This window comes from Rhodotorula graminis, assembly GCF_001329695.1.
Source record: "Rhodotorula graminis WP1 unplaced genomic scaffold RHOBAscaffold_2, whole genome shotgun sequence".
Classification (NCBI taxonomy): Eukaryota; Fungi; Basidiomycota; class Microbotryomycetes; order Sporidiobolales; family Sporidiobolaceae; genus Rhodotorula; species Rhodotorula graminis.
Genome location: NW_017264929.1, coordinates 1,107,271 through 1,124,080, shown reverse-complemented (window position 1 = coordinate 1,124,080; position 16,810 = coordinate 1,107,271). Strand labels below are relative to the sequence as shown.

Sequence of the window (16,810 nt, the reverse complement as noted above, 5' to 3'; positions counted from 1 at the left end):
GTCGCGCCGCAGGACGGGCGTGATCGACTGGCCGGCGCCGTGCGCGCCGCTGCTGAGCTCCTGCCCGAGGCGCTGCAGCGCCGGCGGCAGCGGCGCGTCCGTGCCCGAGCGCTGTCGCCCGCCGGCGTAGTGGTGGTGCGCGGCAGGCAGGCTCGCGACGTAGCCGCCGGCGGCGGCGCCGTACAGCGACGGCTGCTGCGCCGCCTGCTGAGCGAGCGCCTGCTGGTGCTGCTGGTGCTGCTGCTGCTGCTGGGCGGCGGCGGCGGCGGCCGGGTCGAACGGCTGGTACTGGCCCCTCGGCGCCTGCGCCTGGCCGTACGGCGACTGCTGCGGCTGCTGCGGCGTGTGCAGCTGCGGCGGCATCGGCTGGCCGTACTGCGCCCGCCTCGGCGTCTGCGGCTGCTGCATCGGTGCGCCGTACGCCTGCTGCTGCTGCTGCTGCTGCTGAGCGCGCATCATGGCCGCCTGCTGCTGCTGCTGCTTGGCCTGCGCGACATCGGTCGGCGAGGGCGCGCCGCCCTTGGTGACGAGGTGCCGAGGCGGCGGGACGAATGGCGCGAGGAGCGGCTCGCCGAGGACGAACGGGTGCAGGCGAGCCTGCTGAGGCGACCACCGCTGCTCGGGGTCGAGGTTGAGAAGGCCCTGGACAAAGTCGATGAAGGCGAGGCGGTTGATCATCTCTGTCGACGAGGGAGGCAAGGGCGCTCGTGCGGGTCAGTACGAGGCTCAACGAGGAAGAGGAAGAGAGGGGCAGAGAGGAAGAGGCGAGAGACGCACCCTTGTCGACCTCGGCCTCCTTGAGGCCCTTGCGCACGATCGGGTACTGCTTGACGATCTCGGGCAGGGTGCTCGCCGAGAAGTACTTCTTGCTCGGCTGCTCGTTGGCCTTGTACTCGCTCGCGTAGCGCTCGAGCGACTTGAGGCGGTACCGCCGGCGGCCGTACTCGTCCGACACGGTCTCGAAGAAGTGCGACGTCTGCTTGCCCTTGTCGAGCATGTGGTCGGGCGGCATGCTGCAGGATGGGACAAGGTAGTGTCAGGACGAGGACTGTCGAGGTCGGGAAGGGAGAGAGGGTGAGAGGAGGACGCACCCGAGCATCTCGACGATGCGCGTGATCTGGTTGAACTCGCTCGTACCCGGGAACAAGGGCAGGCCGAGGAACAGCTCGACGCAGATGCACCCGAGGGACCACATGTCGATCATGCTCGAGTACGGGAGCGACAGGATGACCTCGGGCGAGCGGTAGAAGCGCGACTGGATGTAGGTGTACACGGTCTGCTTTTCGTGGCACGCCGAGCCAAAGTCGATGACCTTGATCGTCGGCGACTGGAGCGACTTGAGGAGGATGTTCTCGGGCTTGAGGTCGCAGTGGATGATCTTGGCCTCGTTGAGGACCGACAGGGCGTCGAGGAGCTGGGCCGTAAAGACGCGCACGAGCGAGGTCGACAGGCCCCGGAACGAGTTCTGTTTGATGAGCTCGTACAGGTTGTTGCTCAAGAGCTCGAACACGAGGCACAGGTGCGAGTGGTGGATGAACGTGTCCTTGAGCCGCAGCATGTGGTGCTCGTCGTCCTTGTCCCACTGGTTGTTGACCTGCTCGGGCGGGCGCGACAGCGTCAGGGCGAGGTCGTGCGACAGGGAGGACGAGGAGTGAAAAAGGGGGACGCACGAGCTCGAGGATCGTGACCTCCATCATGCTCTGCTGGAAGTAGGCCGGCTTGTTCTTGACGACCTTGACGGCGACAATCTCGTGCGTCTTCATGTTCTGGCACTTGACGACCTGGCCAAACGTGCCCTGCCCGAGTACGTCGAGGATGAGGTACCTGTGGATCGCCCGCATCGGGTGAGTCTCGCTCCTCGCCACGTGCGCGCCGAGAGAGAGAGGAAGCGGTCGACGCACCGGTCCTTGTCCTCGGGCCCGAGCACGTCGTTGACGTAGAGGATGTAGTCCGAGTCCTCGTTGTCGAAGCCCTCGTTGCCGGCGGGCTTGCTCGGCTTGGTGAGGACGCGCCTCGGGTTGCGCGACGTCTCGTACACGAACGCCGGGTTGACGAGGTGGTACGTCTGCGGGAGCGCCGTCGTGAGCGCCTTGAGCGGCTGCGGGTGATGCGCGAGAAGGAAGAGTCAGTCACGGCGCGACGAGGAAGGAGAAGAGAAAGGGAGAGAGCTGGGAACGCACGCTGACGAACCCTCCCGCCGGATCGGCCCTCCTCCCCCTCGGCTGCCCGCCCCTCGTCGTCCCACCGCGCTCGATCTCGTCGCCCTCGCGCACGCGCACGAGGCCCTTGCGCCTGCGCTGCGTCGGCATCAGGCTGCGCGGGCCCTGCGCGGGCGACTGCGCGCTCGGGCCGCCGCCGCCGCCGCCGCCGAGCGACAGGTTGCGCAGGTCGGTGCTGCTCGACGGGGCCGAGCCGAGCTGGGCGTACGCGCTCGACGACCCGGGCGAGTACGACGCCGAGTGGCCGTGGTGCGGGTGGGCGTGGGCCTGGGCGTGCGCGTGCAGCGGCTGGTGCTGGTGGTGCAGGTGCGCCGACAGCGACGGCTGGTGGTGGAGCGTGTGCGAGTGGTGCGGGTACGTGTGGGTCGCAGGAGGAGGAGGTTGTGCAGGCCCGCCGCCGAGCTTGCCGCCGGCGCCGGCGGCGACGACGGGAGGTGCAGAGGGCGGCGGCAGGGGCGGGTGGATGCCGCTCGCCGAGGGCGACTGGGCCCCGTACGACTGGGCGATGTGCTGCGGGTAGAAGCTCGACGCCGAGGGCGCGCCGCCGCCGCCGCCGCCCGGGTGGGACGGGGGGAGGAGCGGCGAGCGCTGGGCGGGCGGCGCCGAGGCCGGGTAGCCCGCCGCGCCGAGGTGCGACGCGGCGTAGTGCGACGGCGAGTACGGGCGCGGCGAGGGCGCCATCGGGCTCGTCGACGACGCGACGCCCGACATGAGCGAGCCCGAGGTCGACGAGCCGGCGGCGCTGCCGAGCTGGACGCCCGTCATGGGCGAGTACAGGTCGCGCGCTGCACCCGGGAGGCCCGTGCCGACGGGGAGCATCGACTGGGACGACGCGCTCGAGGAGGGGGCGTAGGCGCCGGGCAGGAGGCTCGCCGGGCGGGACGAGCCGGCGCTCGCGGGCCCGTCGTACGAGATGCCGCGGCGCATGGGCGACGCGCCGTCCATGAGCCCTGCGCCACCGCCGCCGCCGTAGTGCTGCTGCTGGGCAGGGAAGCCCGCGCCGAGCGAGCCGTACGGGCTCGCGGTCGCGGCGGCGGGCGCGCTCGAGCCGCCGGCCAAGGGCGAGTAGGCCATGGGCGGGCGCGAGTTGCTGTTGGCGCGAGGCCGGGCGTGCTGGTGAGGGTCGTGGTGGCCGAGCATGGTGGTGTGGGAGTGGCGCGAGGTGGAAGGGACGCGAACGTGGGACGACGAGGCGAGGGGAGGGGGAGGCGGTGGGGGCGGGGCCGCGCGACCGACCGAGCGAGTCTGGCGGTGGGACGGGAGGTGGTGCGAGGTCGGGGTGAGGGGTTGCTGGGGAGGCCACTGGGGCTTTGTCGGGGGCGAGGTGGACGAGGACGAGGACGAGAGAGGAGGAGGAGGAGGAGGAGCGGCGGCGGCGGGGAGGCCTTGCTCGATGAGGCCGGCTTGGCGGTAGCTGCGCGACGCGGCTGCGGTTGCGGGCGACAGGCCTGGAGCACGTCCGAGTGAGAGGGACCTCGAAGGGGTGGGTCCGAGGTGGAGCAGGGTGTGGGACGATGACGAGACGGGCGACCACGAGTTGCGCTCGAGGTCCCAGCTCGGTGCGCGGCTGGACACGGGCACGACCCACGAGTCTTGGACCTGGTGCACGCTCGAGTCGGGCGGCGGGGCGTGCGAGGGGAGCAGGCCGTCGACGTTGCTGTGAGAGCGGGTGCGCGAGTGGGCGGCCGAGGACGACGGGGACGACGTAAAGTAGGACGACAGAGGCCGGGGCATGCACGGCGGTCGCCCAAGGTACACCGTCGACTGCAGCGCTGCCTGGACAGAGAGGGAGACGAGCGGGAACCGTCGTCGCACCTCCTCCTCCTCCTCCTCCTCCTCCTCCAGACTCCTCCTCCCGTCCGCCATGGCGTCGACCTCGCAGGCCTTGCTCACGGCCCAGACCACCTACAAGAAGCAGCCGGGCACGCTCGTTCTCGTCCAAGATGCGCTCCGCTGGACCGCCCAGGGCGCATCCACCGCCTCGCTCTCTCTCCCCACCTCGCGCATGACCGGTCCGCTCCTCCCTCTCTCTCTGACCCGCACGCGAGCACCCTGACACGAGCCATGTACGCACAGCCCTCTTCGCGTCCAAGCCTGGCGGCGCACGCGTCATGCTCAAGGTCCAGTTCCTCCCCGTCCCTCCCGCCCACGACGACTCGCACAACTTCACCTTTACCTCGCCCACCACCGCACTCGCCGACCGCGACCGCTTCAAGGACGACCTCTCGGCCGCCGTCGCCCGCAACCGCGAGCTCGAGGCGGCCCAGGCGCAAGCCCAGGCCCAGGCGGGAGCAGCCGGCGCCAATGCGACGGCGAACGGCGGCGACAAGGGCAAGGGCAAGGAGCGCGCCATCGATTCGCCTGCGACATCATCCGGGCCTGGGACGCCCGGCCCTGCAGGGGCAAAAGGAGGACCGGCGGCGAGCGCGACGACGACGACGGCGGCCGCGACGACCAACCGCCTGCGCAAGCTCGTCCTCCAGGCCAACCCGAACCTGCTCGCGCTCCACCGCGAGCTCGTCCTGACGTCCATCATCTCCGAGGCCGAGTTCTGGGACGGCCGGGAGGACCTCCTCGAGGCCGTCGCCGCCGAGCAGGGCCTCGTCAAGGGCAAGAGCGGCGAGATGGTCGACCCCAAGACGGTCACGGGCCAGAACGGCGAGGTGACGGTCAAGATCACGCCGGCCCTCATCCGCGAGATCTTTGAAGAGTTCCCCGTCGTCCTGCGCGCCTACAACGACAACGTGCCCGATCCTGTGCGTCCTCGACCTTCCTCACCTCGCTCTCGCCTCTCTCCCGAGCCCACCTGACGCTCGATTGCACCGACACAGCTCGACGAGGCCGCTTTCTGGACGCGCTACTTCCAGTCCAAGCTGTTCAACCGCAACCGGACGACGAACCGGGCCGCCGTCGACGCCATCAAGGACGACGCCATCTTTGACCGCTACCTCGGTCAGGAGGACGACGGTGCGCACCCTTCTCGCCTCATCTCGTCGTCTCGAGTTGGAGAGAGGGCGGCGAGCTCACTGTGTGCCTCGCCCCGCAGATGTCGAGCCTCAGAACGTGCCCGATCACGAAATCTATCGCCTGCTCGACCTCGCCGCGACCGAGGAGGACCAGCACGAGGTGCGTCCCTCCCTCTTTCGCCCTGCCTGCGTCCTCAGTGACTGACTCGCTTCTCTCGTCCCGTCCTCTCAGATCCCGAACCTTCCTCGCGACTTTACGATGAAGCCCGGCGGGCAGCGAGCGAGCCTGCCGCTCATGCGGCGCTTCAACGAGCACTCGGAGCGTCTCCTCAACCAAGCTCTGTGCGTCCACCTCGTCTGTCTCGTCGGCTTCGCCCTCCGAGCGCCTACCTCGTGCGGCTCGTTCTCGGACGGGCTGCGCGAGTGTTGAATGCCCGCTTGAGCGAAGCTCTGACGCGCTCGGGTGTGCGCACTCGCAGGGGTTCTGCGGCAGATCGAGAGCGAGGGTTCCTCGATCCTGGGCATGCCGGCGTGCGTCCCTACTTCCTCTCTCGCTTCCTACCCCCTCGTCTCGCACTTTGCGCCCTCGGGCTCTTCCGCTCTCCCTCCTCGGCCTCCTTCCTCTCTCTATCGACAGGCCCTGACTCCCTCTCGCCTCCCCCCTCCTTGCGCAGGACCGGCGCTACTACAACGAGATCGAGCTCTCGGACCTCTCGGCGCCGACGACCAACGGCGACCGCATCGCGCTCACGCTCGCCGACCGCAGCGACGCCCTGTCGTCGGCTGGCGCAGGCGGTGCAGGGGCGGGCAAGGAGGGCGAGGGCGACGAGATCGAGGGCTTGGAGGAGATCTACCGCAGGAATGAGAGGGTTAGGGATACGATGGAGGGGGTCCGGGACGAGTGGGAGGGGAGGCTGGCAGAGGTGCGTCCCTCGTCTCTCTCTCTCTTTCTCGGGCGCCTGGCAGCGACGCGACTGCGCGCGTGACGAGCCTCCAGTGGCTCGTCGCGCTCGCTGTGCCACTCTGCTTGGCGCACGAACGATCCTGACGAGCTCGACCCTGTTGCAGTTCGAGGTCGACGCCGCAGCTGTGCGAGACGGCATGCGCGACATGACCAACTCGATCTCGCAGCAGGTCGAGCGCACGCGCAAGACGGCCGGCGGCGGGGCGAGCAGCGGCGGTGGTGCGTCCTCTCTCTCTCTCTCTCGCTCTCGTCCCTACTTCCCTCTCGGCGCCTCGAGGGGTATATGGCGCCTCTACTGACATCTCGAGCATGCAGGCCTCCCTCGGCAGCACGTCACGACCGTCTCGTCCCTCAGCACGACCACGTTCGAGTACCTGCGCCACTTCTACTCGTCCTTCCTCCCGCCCCGCACCTCGACCCCTCTCTCGCCCGCCGACCACAAGGAGCGTCTCGCACGCGCCGAGCGCTTCGCGGGCTACCTCGCCAAGAGCGCCGAGCGCGTCGCGCGCGCCGTCGAGGACGCGAGGGCGCAGGACGGCGACGAGGTCGGAAGGAGGGTCGAGAGTGCGCTTGGGCCGGTCAGGGAGGCGGTAGAGGCGGCGCTCAAGATGTACAGGGCGAGGCGAGGGGCGTAGCCGATCGTCGCGCGAGGAGGACATGAGGACGAGGACCAGGTGCACTGACCCTCTCTTCCGGCGAGAGCTCGTTCGCCCGGCTCGAGAGAGGCTCGCTCTCGATCGTCGAGCTCAGCGTCGGCCACAGAACGCCGGCTGCACGCACCGCCGGTCCTCGAGTCCGCGGACGCTCCGGTCGTGTCGAGCCTCGGGCCCCGTTCGTCTCTCTCCTCCCGACGCTTCACTCTCTGCTCACTCGCTCTCGACGACTCGCGGTACTCGACGTACGTGGTACTGGGCGCCTGTTCATCTGCTTCAGGTGCGTCCCTCGCCCTCTCTCGAGCGAGCGCGGCCGGCCGAACCTGACTCTCCTCCTCCTCCCCTCCCCCTCTCGCCTCTCCCTCGCTCGCAGCCTACGCCTTCATCGAGGTCTTCATCGAGTACTCGGTCGTCATCATGGCTCCTCCTGCGCCCGCCAAGAACGCCGTCGCGCCCGTCGCGCCGGCCGCACCTGTCGCTCCCTCCAAGCACTCGGCGACTGTCGACGCCGGCTACGACGTGCGCATCGTCGTCGACCTCGACCTCAAGCTGTAAGACCCGAAGCTCTACGCCATCATCGAGCTCCATGGGGTGCCGCTGCCAGGCCGCTGGTACCTGCACGCCTGGCGGCACGGCACGACCAGCTCGATCCTCGTCGGCCACAGTGAACTGGCCGTGGGTGCGCTCGGTTGGGCTGCCGCCATGATCAAGCTCGATTGGGGACACAACGGCGTGTTCCGCCCGATTCAAACCATGTCGTATTCGGCCGCACATCTCCCGGCGCGAGAGCCCAACGGGCAGCGTGTCTCCGTCGGCCACCGCCTCGACATCGAGCCCGGTACGCTCGGGACGGCAAAGATGGCGTCAGAGAGCGCGTACGATCCTGCTCGTCACCGCCAGTACCGCCTCACGTACAAGGTCCACCGCGTCGGGCTGTTCTCGAGCACGACGTCTGCCCACATCGCTCCCCTCCTGTCGGGTGCGTCCAATCTCTCCTTATCACACACTTCCAGCGTCAACTGACTCCCTCGCCCCGTCGACGCCGCAGAGCTCAACACGACGGCGCTTCCGCCTCATGTCCGCCTCTTCTTCCCCGCCCTCGACGGCCGCCCTGACGCCGAGCTGTGGACGACCGAGCACCTCCTCGCGACCTCGTCGACCTACTTCCGCGACCTCCTGCACACGGGCCACGCCGAGACCGTCACGATCGGCGTCAAGCGAGCTCGCACTCGCAGCTCGACTGTCGAGCAGGCCGCCGCAAGCCGCCGCCTCCTGTACAAGGCGCCCATCGCCAAGCAGCTCAGCGAGGACTCGGACCTTGAGACCGACGCCCTCATCTTCCGGGGCAAGCTCGGCCAAGTGCCGCCAGCGCCGCACGACCCGCTCGAAGACGCCGAGTTCCCGTACAAGCAGTTCACGATTGAGGGGGCCGCCTACACGACCTACCGCGCCATTCTCCTCTACCTGTCGACGGGTTTCATCCAGTTCGCGCCCCTGTCGTCGTCCTTTGCCACGGCGGCCGAGCCGGGCGAGGCCCGCGCCGCCTCGCTCCTCGCCGCCTGTCAGAAGGACGCCAACCTGCCCGCTCCCGCCTCGCCACAGTCGACCTACCACCTCGCGGGCATCCTCGGTCTCGAGCTGCTGCAGTGGCTGGCACTGCGCTTCCTGTACGACACAGCACTCACGGCCAGCTCGGCGCCAGGAGAGCTCTTCTCGGAGCTCGCGCGCGACGACGTCGAATGGCGCAAGGTGGTGATTCGCTGGATCATCGAGCGGTGGGACGAGGTCGAGGGCAGCCAGGAGTGGAAGCAGATGATGGAGAGGGTCGAGACGGGCGAGATCGACGGCGCTGCGCCGACGATGGTTGAGGTGCTGAGGCTGGTCGCAAAGCGCCAGTGTGCGTCCTCTCGTTCCCTTCGTCCTCTTCCGGGCTCGTCGAGTCGGCTTCTGACTCTCTACTTGACAGACGCCAACTCCTGAACCTTTCGACGGCGTGTCTACCCCCGCCCTCGCCCTTCCTCGTTCGCCCTCTTTGTCCGTCGTCCTCCCTCGTCGTACTCGGTTCCACATCCCTGGCCTTTCTTTGCAACGCTTGTCAGTTCGTCCTGTGCATGTCGTGGATCGTCCTCGAGAGGCGCACGCTCTGTTCGTCCGGGTCGAGCGAGAGCACGCAGCTGGAAGCGAATCGTCGACCGCCGAGGACGCTCTGCTCGAGCGAGGCTTCCTTCTTGCGCCAGCTACCGGGGCGAGGAGCAAGATCGAGAGTACTTGACGAGCTGTGCGCGCTGCCTAGCCTCTGCACAGCCGAGGAAGCCTCGTCAACGTCGAGCAGAGTCGACCTTCTCAAGTTGAGCCCGACCGTCGACAAGCTCCCGTTGTGAGCAGCGGTCGCTCCCCGTGAGCCGCTCTCTCTATCGTACTGCTCCGGATCTCGCCACTGGTCGTCTCTCTGCGACTCCCGCTGAGAGGAACACCGAGAGCAGCAAGGCAAGAGGCTCGAGCGCTCAAAGGTCGTCGAAACTGCGTCCATTGCACCGCTCAGACCTCGCCCGCACGCTGTCACAGACTGGCTCAGGGTGCAAAGGGATAGTCGATGTATCCATGAACCTTGTCGGGCCCGTTCTGGTAGAACAGCTCGCGGTCGTACGGCGTGAGCGGGATGCGCTCGCGCACTCGCCGGGGCAGGTCCGGGTTGGAGATGTACCAGCGGCCAACGGCCACACACGTGGCCTCCCTCGAGTCGGCGGCGACACGCGCAGACTCGGTGTCGAAGCCGCCGGCGACGATGAAAGGTCGAGGAGCCCACAGGTCGCGCTGCAGGAACACGTCGTCAGGTCGCTGCGGCGCTGCAAGAAAGAGACAGAGGGAGGTGGACGCACGATAAAGTCGAGCGACTGCTCGGCCTTGACGCCCTCGACGTCGAGGATGCCGGCCATGCGCGCCGTCACGCAGTGCAGGTACGCGAGGTCCGAGTGGCGCTCGCGCGCCTGGCGGACGTAGTACGAGAACGTCTCCTCGACGTCGGCCTGCGGCATGCCCATGCCCTGCCACGGCGAGTACGGCGAGAGGCGCACGCCGACGCGAGAGGGTCCGACGGCGGCGCACACGGCGTCGAGGACCTCGAGCGGGAACCGGGCGCGGTTCTCGACCGAGCCGCCGTACTCGTCGGTGCGCTTGTTCGACACGGTCTGGAGGAACTGGTCGAGGAGGTAGCCTGTCGCACGGGAGAAGCAGAGTCAGCTCGGCGGCCGAGAGCGGCGACAGGTTGGCGGCGCGACTCGGCGAGAGGTGCGGCAACGACTCGGGGTTGGGGGTGCGACAGAGAGAGAGCAGTACGGACCGTTTGCGTTATGGCACTCGACGCCGTCACCTCCTGCCTGCTCGACGAATTTCTTGGCGGCTCGTGCGTAGAAGCCAACGTACTCCTGCGCGGCGCGAGGAACACGGTGAGCTCGTCGTCACCGCGCTCTCCTCGAGACGATCAAGAGAGAGAGAGAGAGAGAGAGAGAGCGTCGGACGCACCTTGATCTCGTCCTTGGTGAGCGGTCGAGGCTTGGCGCCGCCCTCGAACGCGACGTCGCTCGCCGACTGGACGTCCTCGCCCGTCTCCTTGCGCAGGTTGTCGGCGTCGGCGGCCCTCCCGAGCGCCCAAAGCTGGAGGAAGATCTTGCAGCCCTTTGCGTGGACGGCGTCGACGACGCGCTTCCACCCCTTGACCTGCTCGTCGGTCCAGATGCCCGGCACATTGGCGTACCCGGACGCCTTGGGGTCGATAAAGGTCGCCTCGGTGATGAGGAGCGTGCCCGGCGTCGAGGCGCGCTGCGAGTAGTACTCGGCGGCGACCTCCTGGTGGACGTGGTCGTCCGAGGCGCGGAACCGGGTCAAGGGCGCCATGACGATGCGGTGCGACAGGCGCATGTCGCCGACCGTGATGGGCTCGAACAGGGCAGAGTCGTTCGACATGGTGTAGCGGGTGCGGGTAGCGAAGCAGAGAAAGCGAGAGAGGGAGACGAAGGAGCGGTGCGAGAGAGGCCACGCCCAGCAGCAGGTCGGGCTCGGACACGCTCACCTCAGCGGGCTCGCGTCCGGCGAGCGCTCAAGCGAGGGAGAAGAGGGGTGAGGGAAGAGGCCGAACGAAAGAAAAGAAGCGAGACGAGGACGAAAGAGCGGGCCCCCGGACCGACCGACCCTGGATCTCGGACAGGCCGTCGGACACCTGGGCCAGCTCGCCGAAAGCTGAGCGACCATGCGACGAAAGCGCGAGGAACAGCGCGGGCCTTGAGAGCGGCCCCCTTTCGGGTCGAGGGCGCCGAAGGAGAAGCACGACCGAGTCGAATTGCTCAGGCCCGCCCGCCTGCACTGCCCGCCTGAAGAACTACCTGCCGAACAAGGCCTCGAGGACGACGTGCGAGATGTTGAAGCCGAGGAGCGAGACGATGTAGAAGGCGGCAAAGATGGCGACGGGGAAGAGGAGGAGCTCGGAGCGGATGAGGAAGGGAAGGGCGTTGTACCCGAGGTCTGCGTGGCGCCGTCGAGGTCAGTCCGTGCTCGTCGACGAGGGAGGGGCAGCAGAGGACGTACACGTGACGTAGGCGTACTGCGTGAACTGCGAGGGCGCAAAAGGGCGAGTCAGTGCGCGTGCTCACAAGAAGGGGTCCGTGAGCAGGGACGAGAGAGAGGGGACGCACCGCCGAGAGGTACAGCGTGTTGCCGACCCAGAGGCACACCCAGTTGGACCTCGTGACGACGGGTGCGAGGAGGAGCTGGGCGACGTAGAGCTGGAGGAAGAGCGGGAAGAACGAGTTGGCGTGGATGTCGAACGCGTACGGCCTGCGGACGGGTTCGGTGTGAGCGTGACCCACAGAAACGTCGCGTCTACCTCTCAGCAGCTCGAGGTATACTCGAGCGGCTGCAGAGGAAGACTGGCTCGAGGCGGACGCACCACTCGACCTTCTGGTCCGTCGCGTGCAGGTTGCTCGTGTGCGTCAAGAACCGGTTCGCCATTGCCCTGTGACGCGCTCGAGGTCAATACTCGTCGTTTAGGGCGAAGGAGAGAGATAGAGAGAGGAAGCAGGACGCACCACAGGGACGTCGAGATGACGAGCCCGACGGCGAAGAAGTGGAGGAAGACGAACGAGCACACGGTCTTGAGCGTCGCGACGGCGCCGTGATGCGCGTACAGGATGGACCACAGGGTACCGGCAACTGCGAGCGGGCAAGGAGAGGGTTGGCTCGGGCGTCGAGGAGGGCAAAAAGGGGAAGGACGAGAAGGAGGACAGGGACGCACCGATGAGGGAGAGCGAGATGAGGAGGAGCATGGCCGGGTCGTCTCGTGCCCACGTGTTCTTCGTCTCTGCGAGCGACTCGGCGAGTCAGGTCGGGCGTCGGGTGGAAGAGTAGGGACGGGCTCGCGCACGCTTGTGGTAGTAGACGTTGCGGTACCTGCAGGCGCGAGGAACGAGTCAGTGCTGGCGCACGCGGAGCGCGATCGACCTGAGCAAGGCTCACACTCGTCTCGGCGCGATACAGAGGTAGCACATTTGCCAGATGGCGAGCTCAAAGTCCTGTTGACGAGGAACGGGTGGGGGAGGTCAGTCTCGGCGGTCGCGACCTGCCACGGCTCGTCGCCCTCGAGCCGCCGTCGTCTGCTCAAAGTCTCGACCGCATGTTTCTGCGAGCGAGAAAGAGGGGCGGGACGCACGAGTTGGGGGAAGCTCCTCAACCTTCGGAGCCAGGTCTTCATGCCGCCGCCGCTCAGCCTCGGGAAGCCGTTACCGCTGCGCGTGGAGAGACGAGAGAGGGTAAGTTACTGCTGCTCGCGTCGACTGACGGCCGACGATGTGCGAGCGAGGCCAGGAAAGCGCGGTCGGGATAGGGTTGGAGAGGAGGGGGGAGGACGAACCTTGAGCCAGCGCCTTGGCCGTTGCGGGCGCCGCGCGATGTGGGAAGCATGTTGGCGGTAGGGTCCAGGCTGCGCTCGATGGTGCACTGGTCGAGGGCCGGGTGGTGGGGAGCGGTCGAGGTGGGAGAGCAGGCGAGTGAGGTCGAGGTCGGCGACGCGTGTGGGTCGAAGGGGCGGTGTACTGCGTGGCTGGTTTCGAGCCCTGTAGCGCTGTCGGTGCTCAAGCTGGCCCTGGGCGACGTCGCGGGCGAGAGGCTGGAGCAGATGAGACGGCACTCGTCCTCGTCCTCCTCCTCCTCCTCACTCTGCTCCACGCCGCCTGCTGCACCCGAGCCGGGCTACCGACTGCCCAGGCCATGCACCAGGACGACGAACTCGACTTTGGCGAGGACGACCTCGTCCTGCAACCCGCCCCCGCCCACCTCGCCTCGTCTCTCGACCAAGTCGACCCCGACTCGGCCGCCTCGACCTCGACCGCCCACCAGGGCTCAGCCGCACCACCCTCAACCACCATGACCTCGCTCAACGCTACCGCACCGGGCGCGACCACCACCACCGCCGCAGGCCCCGCACACGCCGCGACCGTCTCGGCCCACCAGCTCGCACCCGCGTCCGCCGCGCAAACCGCAGCCTCGACCCCGCCCGTCCAGCCCAAAAAGCCCCACGACGAGTCGCTCGACGCACTCGGCAACAAGCTCCCGCAGGGCTGGGTCTCGCGCGTCTCGAAATCGACCGGCAACGTCTACTACCGCAACACGGTCCTCAACACGAGCGCGTGGGACATCCCGACCGAGCCCGCCGTGCCCGCTCAGCCCGAACCCGTCGTCGCACATGTCGCTCCCGTCGTGGCCGCGCCGGCCGAGCAAGCCCCGGTCGCAGCCGTTCCTGCTCCCGCTGCGCCCGTGCTCGCCCCGGAGCAGGCCCCTGCACTCGTTGCGCTCGAGCCCGTGCCTCAGCAGCAGCCGCAGCAGGAGACGCAGATGCAGGACGTTCGGTCGCACGACGCGTCGGCGCCGTCGGCGCCCGTTGCGCCCAAGCCGCGCGTCTTTGTCCACCCGGACCGCCTCAAGTTTGCCGACCCTGAAGCCGCCGCCTCGTCAACGTGTGCGTCTCTCTCTCCCTCCAGTCTCTCTGCGAGTGACGTCCTCCTGACGCAGGCTCCTCTCTCGCAGCCTCGTTCGCGCCGCCGACCGGGCCTCGCGGCGGCAGCTCGATGTACCCGGCTCGTCGCACCTCGACCGCGGCCCAGGGTAAGCTTCTCCTTCTACCGCGGCGTCGTGCGGTCCACGCCTTCGTCGAGGCGCACGCCTAGCGTGCCGACGCGTCGAGCTCGAGGGCTGTCCTCCTGCGCTGCGCGAGCGTCGGCTCCAAGGCGAGGTCCGGCGCTCGTCGTCGCGCCGAGGGTGCACGCGTCGTGCGCTGCCCGTCGAGCGTCGAGCGTGTCAAGGTCGCCATGCGCGCCGAGCTCGTGACGAGCGCGCTGCGCGCAGTACGCGCCGGCGTCGTCGAGCAGCACCCCCTCCTCCCCCACGACGGCCACTTACTCGCGCCTCTCCCTCCAACCCTCCTCCTCCTTTCGCCTCCCAGATCTCGCCGCCGCATCGCCCTCTGCGCCTGTGCCGCCGACCGGCCCTCGCGCCTCGCTCGAACAGCGTGAGCTCCCTCTTCCCACCTCCCCTCGTCCTCGTCGTCGTCGACGACCGCGCGCCGCGCTCGCGCCGCGCAGCTCGCCATGGTCGGCCGGGCGCGCACCGCGCCGAACGATGTCGCGCTCTGCATGAGCGCGTCGTCCTGCGCGTGCGCGCAACAACGCGCGCGCTCGCCCTCGGTCGTCGACGACGGCTCGTCGTTCCCGCCCAAGCGGGACACCGCCGCTCACTCTACCCGTCCTCCTCCTTCTCCACCCACCCAGAACGTCATGCGCTCCCGCCGCAGGACCAGATCGTCGCGCCCACGGCACCGGCGCGTCGGCGCGGTGGCCGCAGCGGCAGGCGCTCGGTCGGCGGCGACGGGTTCGCGGCGAACCAGATCCCGGTCGGGACGCCGAGGGGCCCTCGGGTCGGCGGTGCGGCGGAGCAGGGCACGCCGGGTGCGTCGGCGGGCCTCGACGACCGGTGGGCGGCGTCGCCGGCGCCGGCTGCTGCGAGCGCTGTCGACGCGAGCGAGCCGAGGTTCGCTGTTCCCTCGGGTCCTCGTGCAGGCCGGTGCGTCCCCTCTCTCCCTCCTTCCATCTCTGTCGTCCTCTCGAGAGCGGGACTGACCTCGAAGCCTCTCGCCGCAGCGACCGCCCGCCTCACATCGCCGCCGCCGCCGCCTCGACGCCCTCCCTCAACCGCTACCCTTCCTCGTCCGCCTCGGCAACCCTCGCCAGCCCTGTCGCCGAGCCCGGCTCCGCCCTGTCGCCGCCGACCACCCGCCGCACCCTCTACTCGCCCGCCACCGACCGCGACGCCTCGCTCGACCCACACGCGTCGGCGCGCCTTCCTGCGCCGTCCGAGTCGGCGTCGCCCGGACCCGAGCGCGGTAACGGCCGCCAGCAGTCGCTCGGCGCCGTGAGCGCCAGCTCGGGCCTGAGCCAGGCCGAGAAGCTCGAGCAGCAGCGTCTCGCGCGCCTCGCCGCCACGGGAGGGCCGCCGCCCTCTTTGTCGGCGCTCGACGTCGCGCCGAGCGTCTCGAGCGACCGCTTTGCGCCCTCGTTCGGCTCGGTCGACGCGGCGGGCGGCTCGGCCGACCGCTTTGCACCACGCGGCGGCCGTCGTGGGCGCGGCGGACGAGGAGGAGATGGTGCTGCTGCGCCTGCCGCCGTCCTCGTAGGCGCCAACTCGATGCCTGTCGGTGCGGCCGGCGGCGGGTGGGGCGACCGGGCGCGCATCGCGCGCGAGAAGCTCGAGCGCGAGGAGCGCGAGGCCAAGGAGCGGGACGAGGCGCGCGACGCGGCGAGGCGCGAGCAGATCAAGCGCGACGCCGAGGACGACGAGCGCAGGAGGATGCGCGCCGAGGAGGCCGACGTCGTGCTCGGCAGGGAGCGCGAGCGCAAGAGGCTCGAAGACGAGGCCGAGGCGAGGGAGAAGGAGCGTCGTGCGAGCGCGTACGGCGCGAGAGGCGCAGGAGGGAGGGGCGCGCCGCGTCGCTCTCGCTCGCCCGAGCGCGAGACGTCGAGCAGGCGCCGCAGCATGTCGCCGGCGCCGCGTCGTCGCAGCCCTTCGCCACCGCCCCGGCACCGCAGCCCGTCGCCGCCCGCTCGCCGCCGCGATTACTCGCCGCCGCCATCCATGAGCCGCGGTCGAGACTACTCGCCGCCGCCTGCGACGGGTCGCGGCCACTCGCCGTCGCCGCCGCTCATGCGCATGCGCAGCCGCTCCCCTCCCCCTCACCTCCGCCGGCGCGGCGGCGGCGGTGGGCAGCGCTCGCCCTCGCCCGGCCGCCTCCCTCCCCTGCGCTTCCCGATGGGCAACATCCTCGACAAGTCGTCGTCGGCCCTTCGCGGCCGGTTCCGCGACCCCGAGGCGGACGCCGCCGGGCCCGACTCGTCGCTCATTCGCTCGGCCGGGCCTATGATGCCCCTCGGCGACGGGCGCAGGGCGCCGTTTGACGACGTCGACTCGCCCAAGAAGCGGCGGGCGAGGGGCGGCAAGTCGCGCAGGGGGAGGGCGAGCGAGGGCATGTACCTCGACGAGGCGGACCGCGGTGGTGCGAGGCGCGAGAGGAGCTTGTCGCCGCGTAGGGGCGAGCGGGAGGACGACCTGAGGGGTGGCGGGTCGAGGTGGAACGGTGACGGTCGTGGCGGCAGCCTGGTGCGTCCCTGTCCCTCTCTGCCTGCTCGACAACCTCGACTGACTTTCCGCCCGCGCACAGGCCTCGCCCATCCCTCGTCCCGGTCCCTCGCTCCTCTCTCGCCTCGGCGGCACTGGCTCGAGCCTGCCGGACAAGCCCGGCCCGTCGTCGTCGTCGTCGGCCGGCAAGCGCGTGCGTGACCCTGAGGAGGTCATCCGCGAGGAGGAGAAGCGCAAGCGGCTGTAGCGCGCCGGCGCACGAGCTTCTTGAGCGTGTCGGTCCGTAGCTTGCGTGTATGTTGCGATGGAGCGTGTCGCCTCGCGAGCGTCGCC

At 69.2% G+C, this 16,810-nt stretch overlaps 6 protein-coding genes across 6 annotated transcripts; 3 read left to right on the top strand and 3 right to left on the bottom strand.

The window, feature by feature from the left end:
* Positions 1 to 162: 162 nt before the first annotated feature.
* RHOBADRAFT_33837 (uncharacterized protein) lies at positions 163 to 3,953 on the bottom strand (the record flags this gene model as incomplete). The annotated part of the gene is made up of 7 exons (XM_018413150.1): positions 163 to 680; positions 778 to 1,013; positions 1,092 to 1,594; positions 1,671 to 1,824; positions 1,902 to 2,098; positions 2,181 to 2,232; positions 3,235 to 3,953. Coding segments are annotated over 7 exons (2,379 nt in total), but the record flags the coding sequence as incomplete, so codon positions are not given.
* A 130-nt stretch (positions 3,954 to 4,083) lies between these two features.
* On the top strand, positions 4,084 to 7,357 carry RHOBADRAFT_41675 (uncharacterized protein; the record flags this gene model as incomplete). Its single annotated transcript, XM_018413929.1, has 10 exons — positions 4,084 to 4,231; positions 4,296 to 4,975; positions 5,051 to 5,186; positions 5,266 to 5,345; positions 5,418 to 5,527; positions 5,665 to 5,716; positions 5,860 to 6,108; positions 6,254 to 6,368; positions 6,465 to 6,713; positions 7,176 to 7,357. 10 exons carry the CDS (start codon positions 4,084 to 4,086, stop codon positions 7,355 to 7,357), a joined length of 2,001 nt encoding a protein of 666 aa, XP_018273728.1.
* A 147-nt stretch (positions 7,358 to 7,504) lies between these two features.
* RHOBADRAFT_41674 (uncharacterized protein) lies at positions 7,505 to 8,782 on the top strand (the record flags this gene model as incomplete). Its single annotated transcript, XM_018413928.1, has 3 exons — positions 7,505 to 7,781; positions 7,851 to 8,699; positions 8,769 to 8,782. 3 exons carry the CDS (start codon positions 7,505 to 7,507, stop codon positions 8,780 to 8,782), a joined length of 1,140 nt encoding a protein of 379 aa, XP_018273727.1.
* A 591-nt stretch (positions 8,783 to 9,373) lies between these two features.
* On the bottom strand, positions 9,374 to 10,765 carry RHOBADRAFT_12117 (uncharacterized protein; the record flags this gene model as incomplete). The annotated part of the gene is made up of 4 exons (XM_018412080.1): positions 9,374 to 9,616; positions 9,682 to 10,016; positions 10,143 to 10,227; positions 10,325 to 10,765. 4 exons carry the CDS (start codon positions 10,763 to 10,765, stop codon positions 9,374 to 9,376), a joined length of 1,104 nt encoding a protein of 367 aa, XP_018273726.1.
* Positions 10,766 to 11,117: 352 nt separating this feature from the next.
* RHOBADRAFT_48009 (uncharacterized protein) lies at positions 11,118 to 12,549 on the bottom strand. Its single transcript, XM_018415080.1, has 9 exons — positions 12,504 to 12,549; positions 12,311 to 12,366; positions 12,219 to 12,244; positions 12,090 to 12,155; positions 11,884 to 12,007; positions 11,745 to 11,810; positions 11,491 to 11,632; positions 11,384 to 11,408; positions 11,118 to 11,320 (listed from the first exon to the last, which is right to left on the bottom strand). The coding sequence occupies exons 1-9, from the start codon at positions 12,543 to 12,545 to the stop codon at positions 11,178 to 11,180; spliced, it is 690 nt and encodes a 229-aa protein (XP_018273725.1). The 5' UTR covers positions 12,546 to 12,549; the 3' UTR covers positions 11,118 to 11,177.
* A 511-nt stretch (positions 12,550 to 13,060) lies between these two features.
* Positions 13,061 to 16,802, top strand: RHOBADRAFT_51498 (uncharacterized protein; the record flags this gene model as incomplete). The annotated part of the gene is made up of 5 exons (XM_018415872.1): positions 13,061 to 13,808; positions 13,877 to 13,954; positions 14,617 to 14,908; positions 14,986 to 16,498; positions 16,560 to 16,802. 5 exons carry the CDS (start codon positions 13,061 to 13,063, stop codon positions 16,722 to 16,724), a joined length of 2,796 nt encoding a protein of 931 aa, XP_018273724.1. The 3' UTR covers positions 16,725 to 16,802.
* Between the last annotated feature and the right edge of the window lie 8 nt (positions 16,803 to 16,810).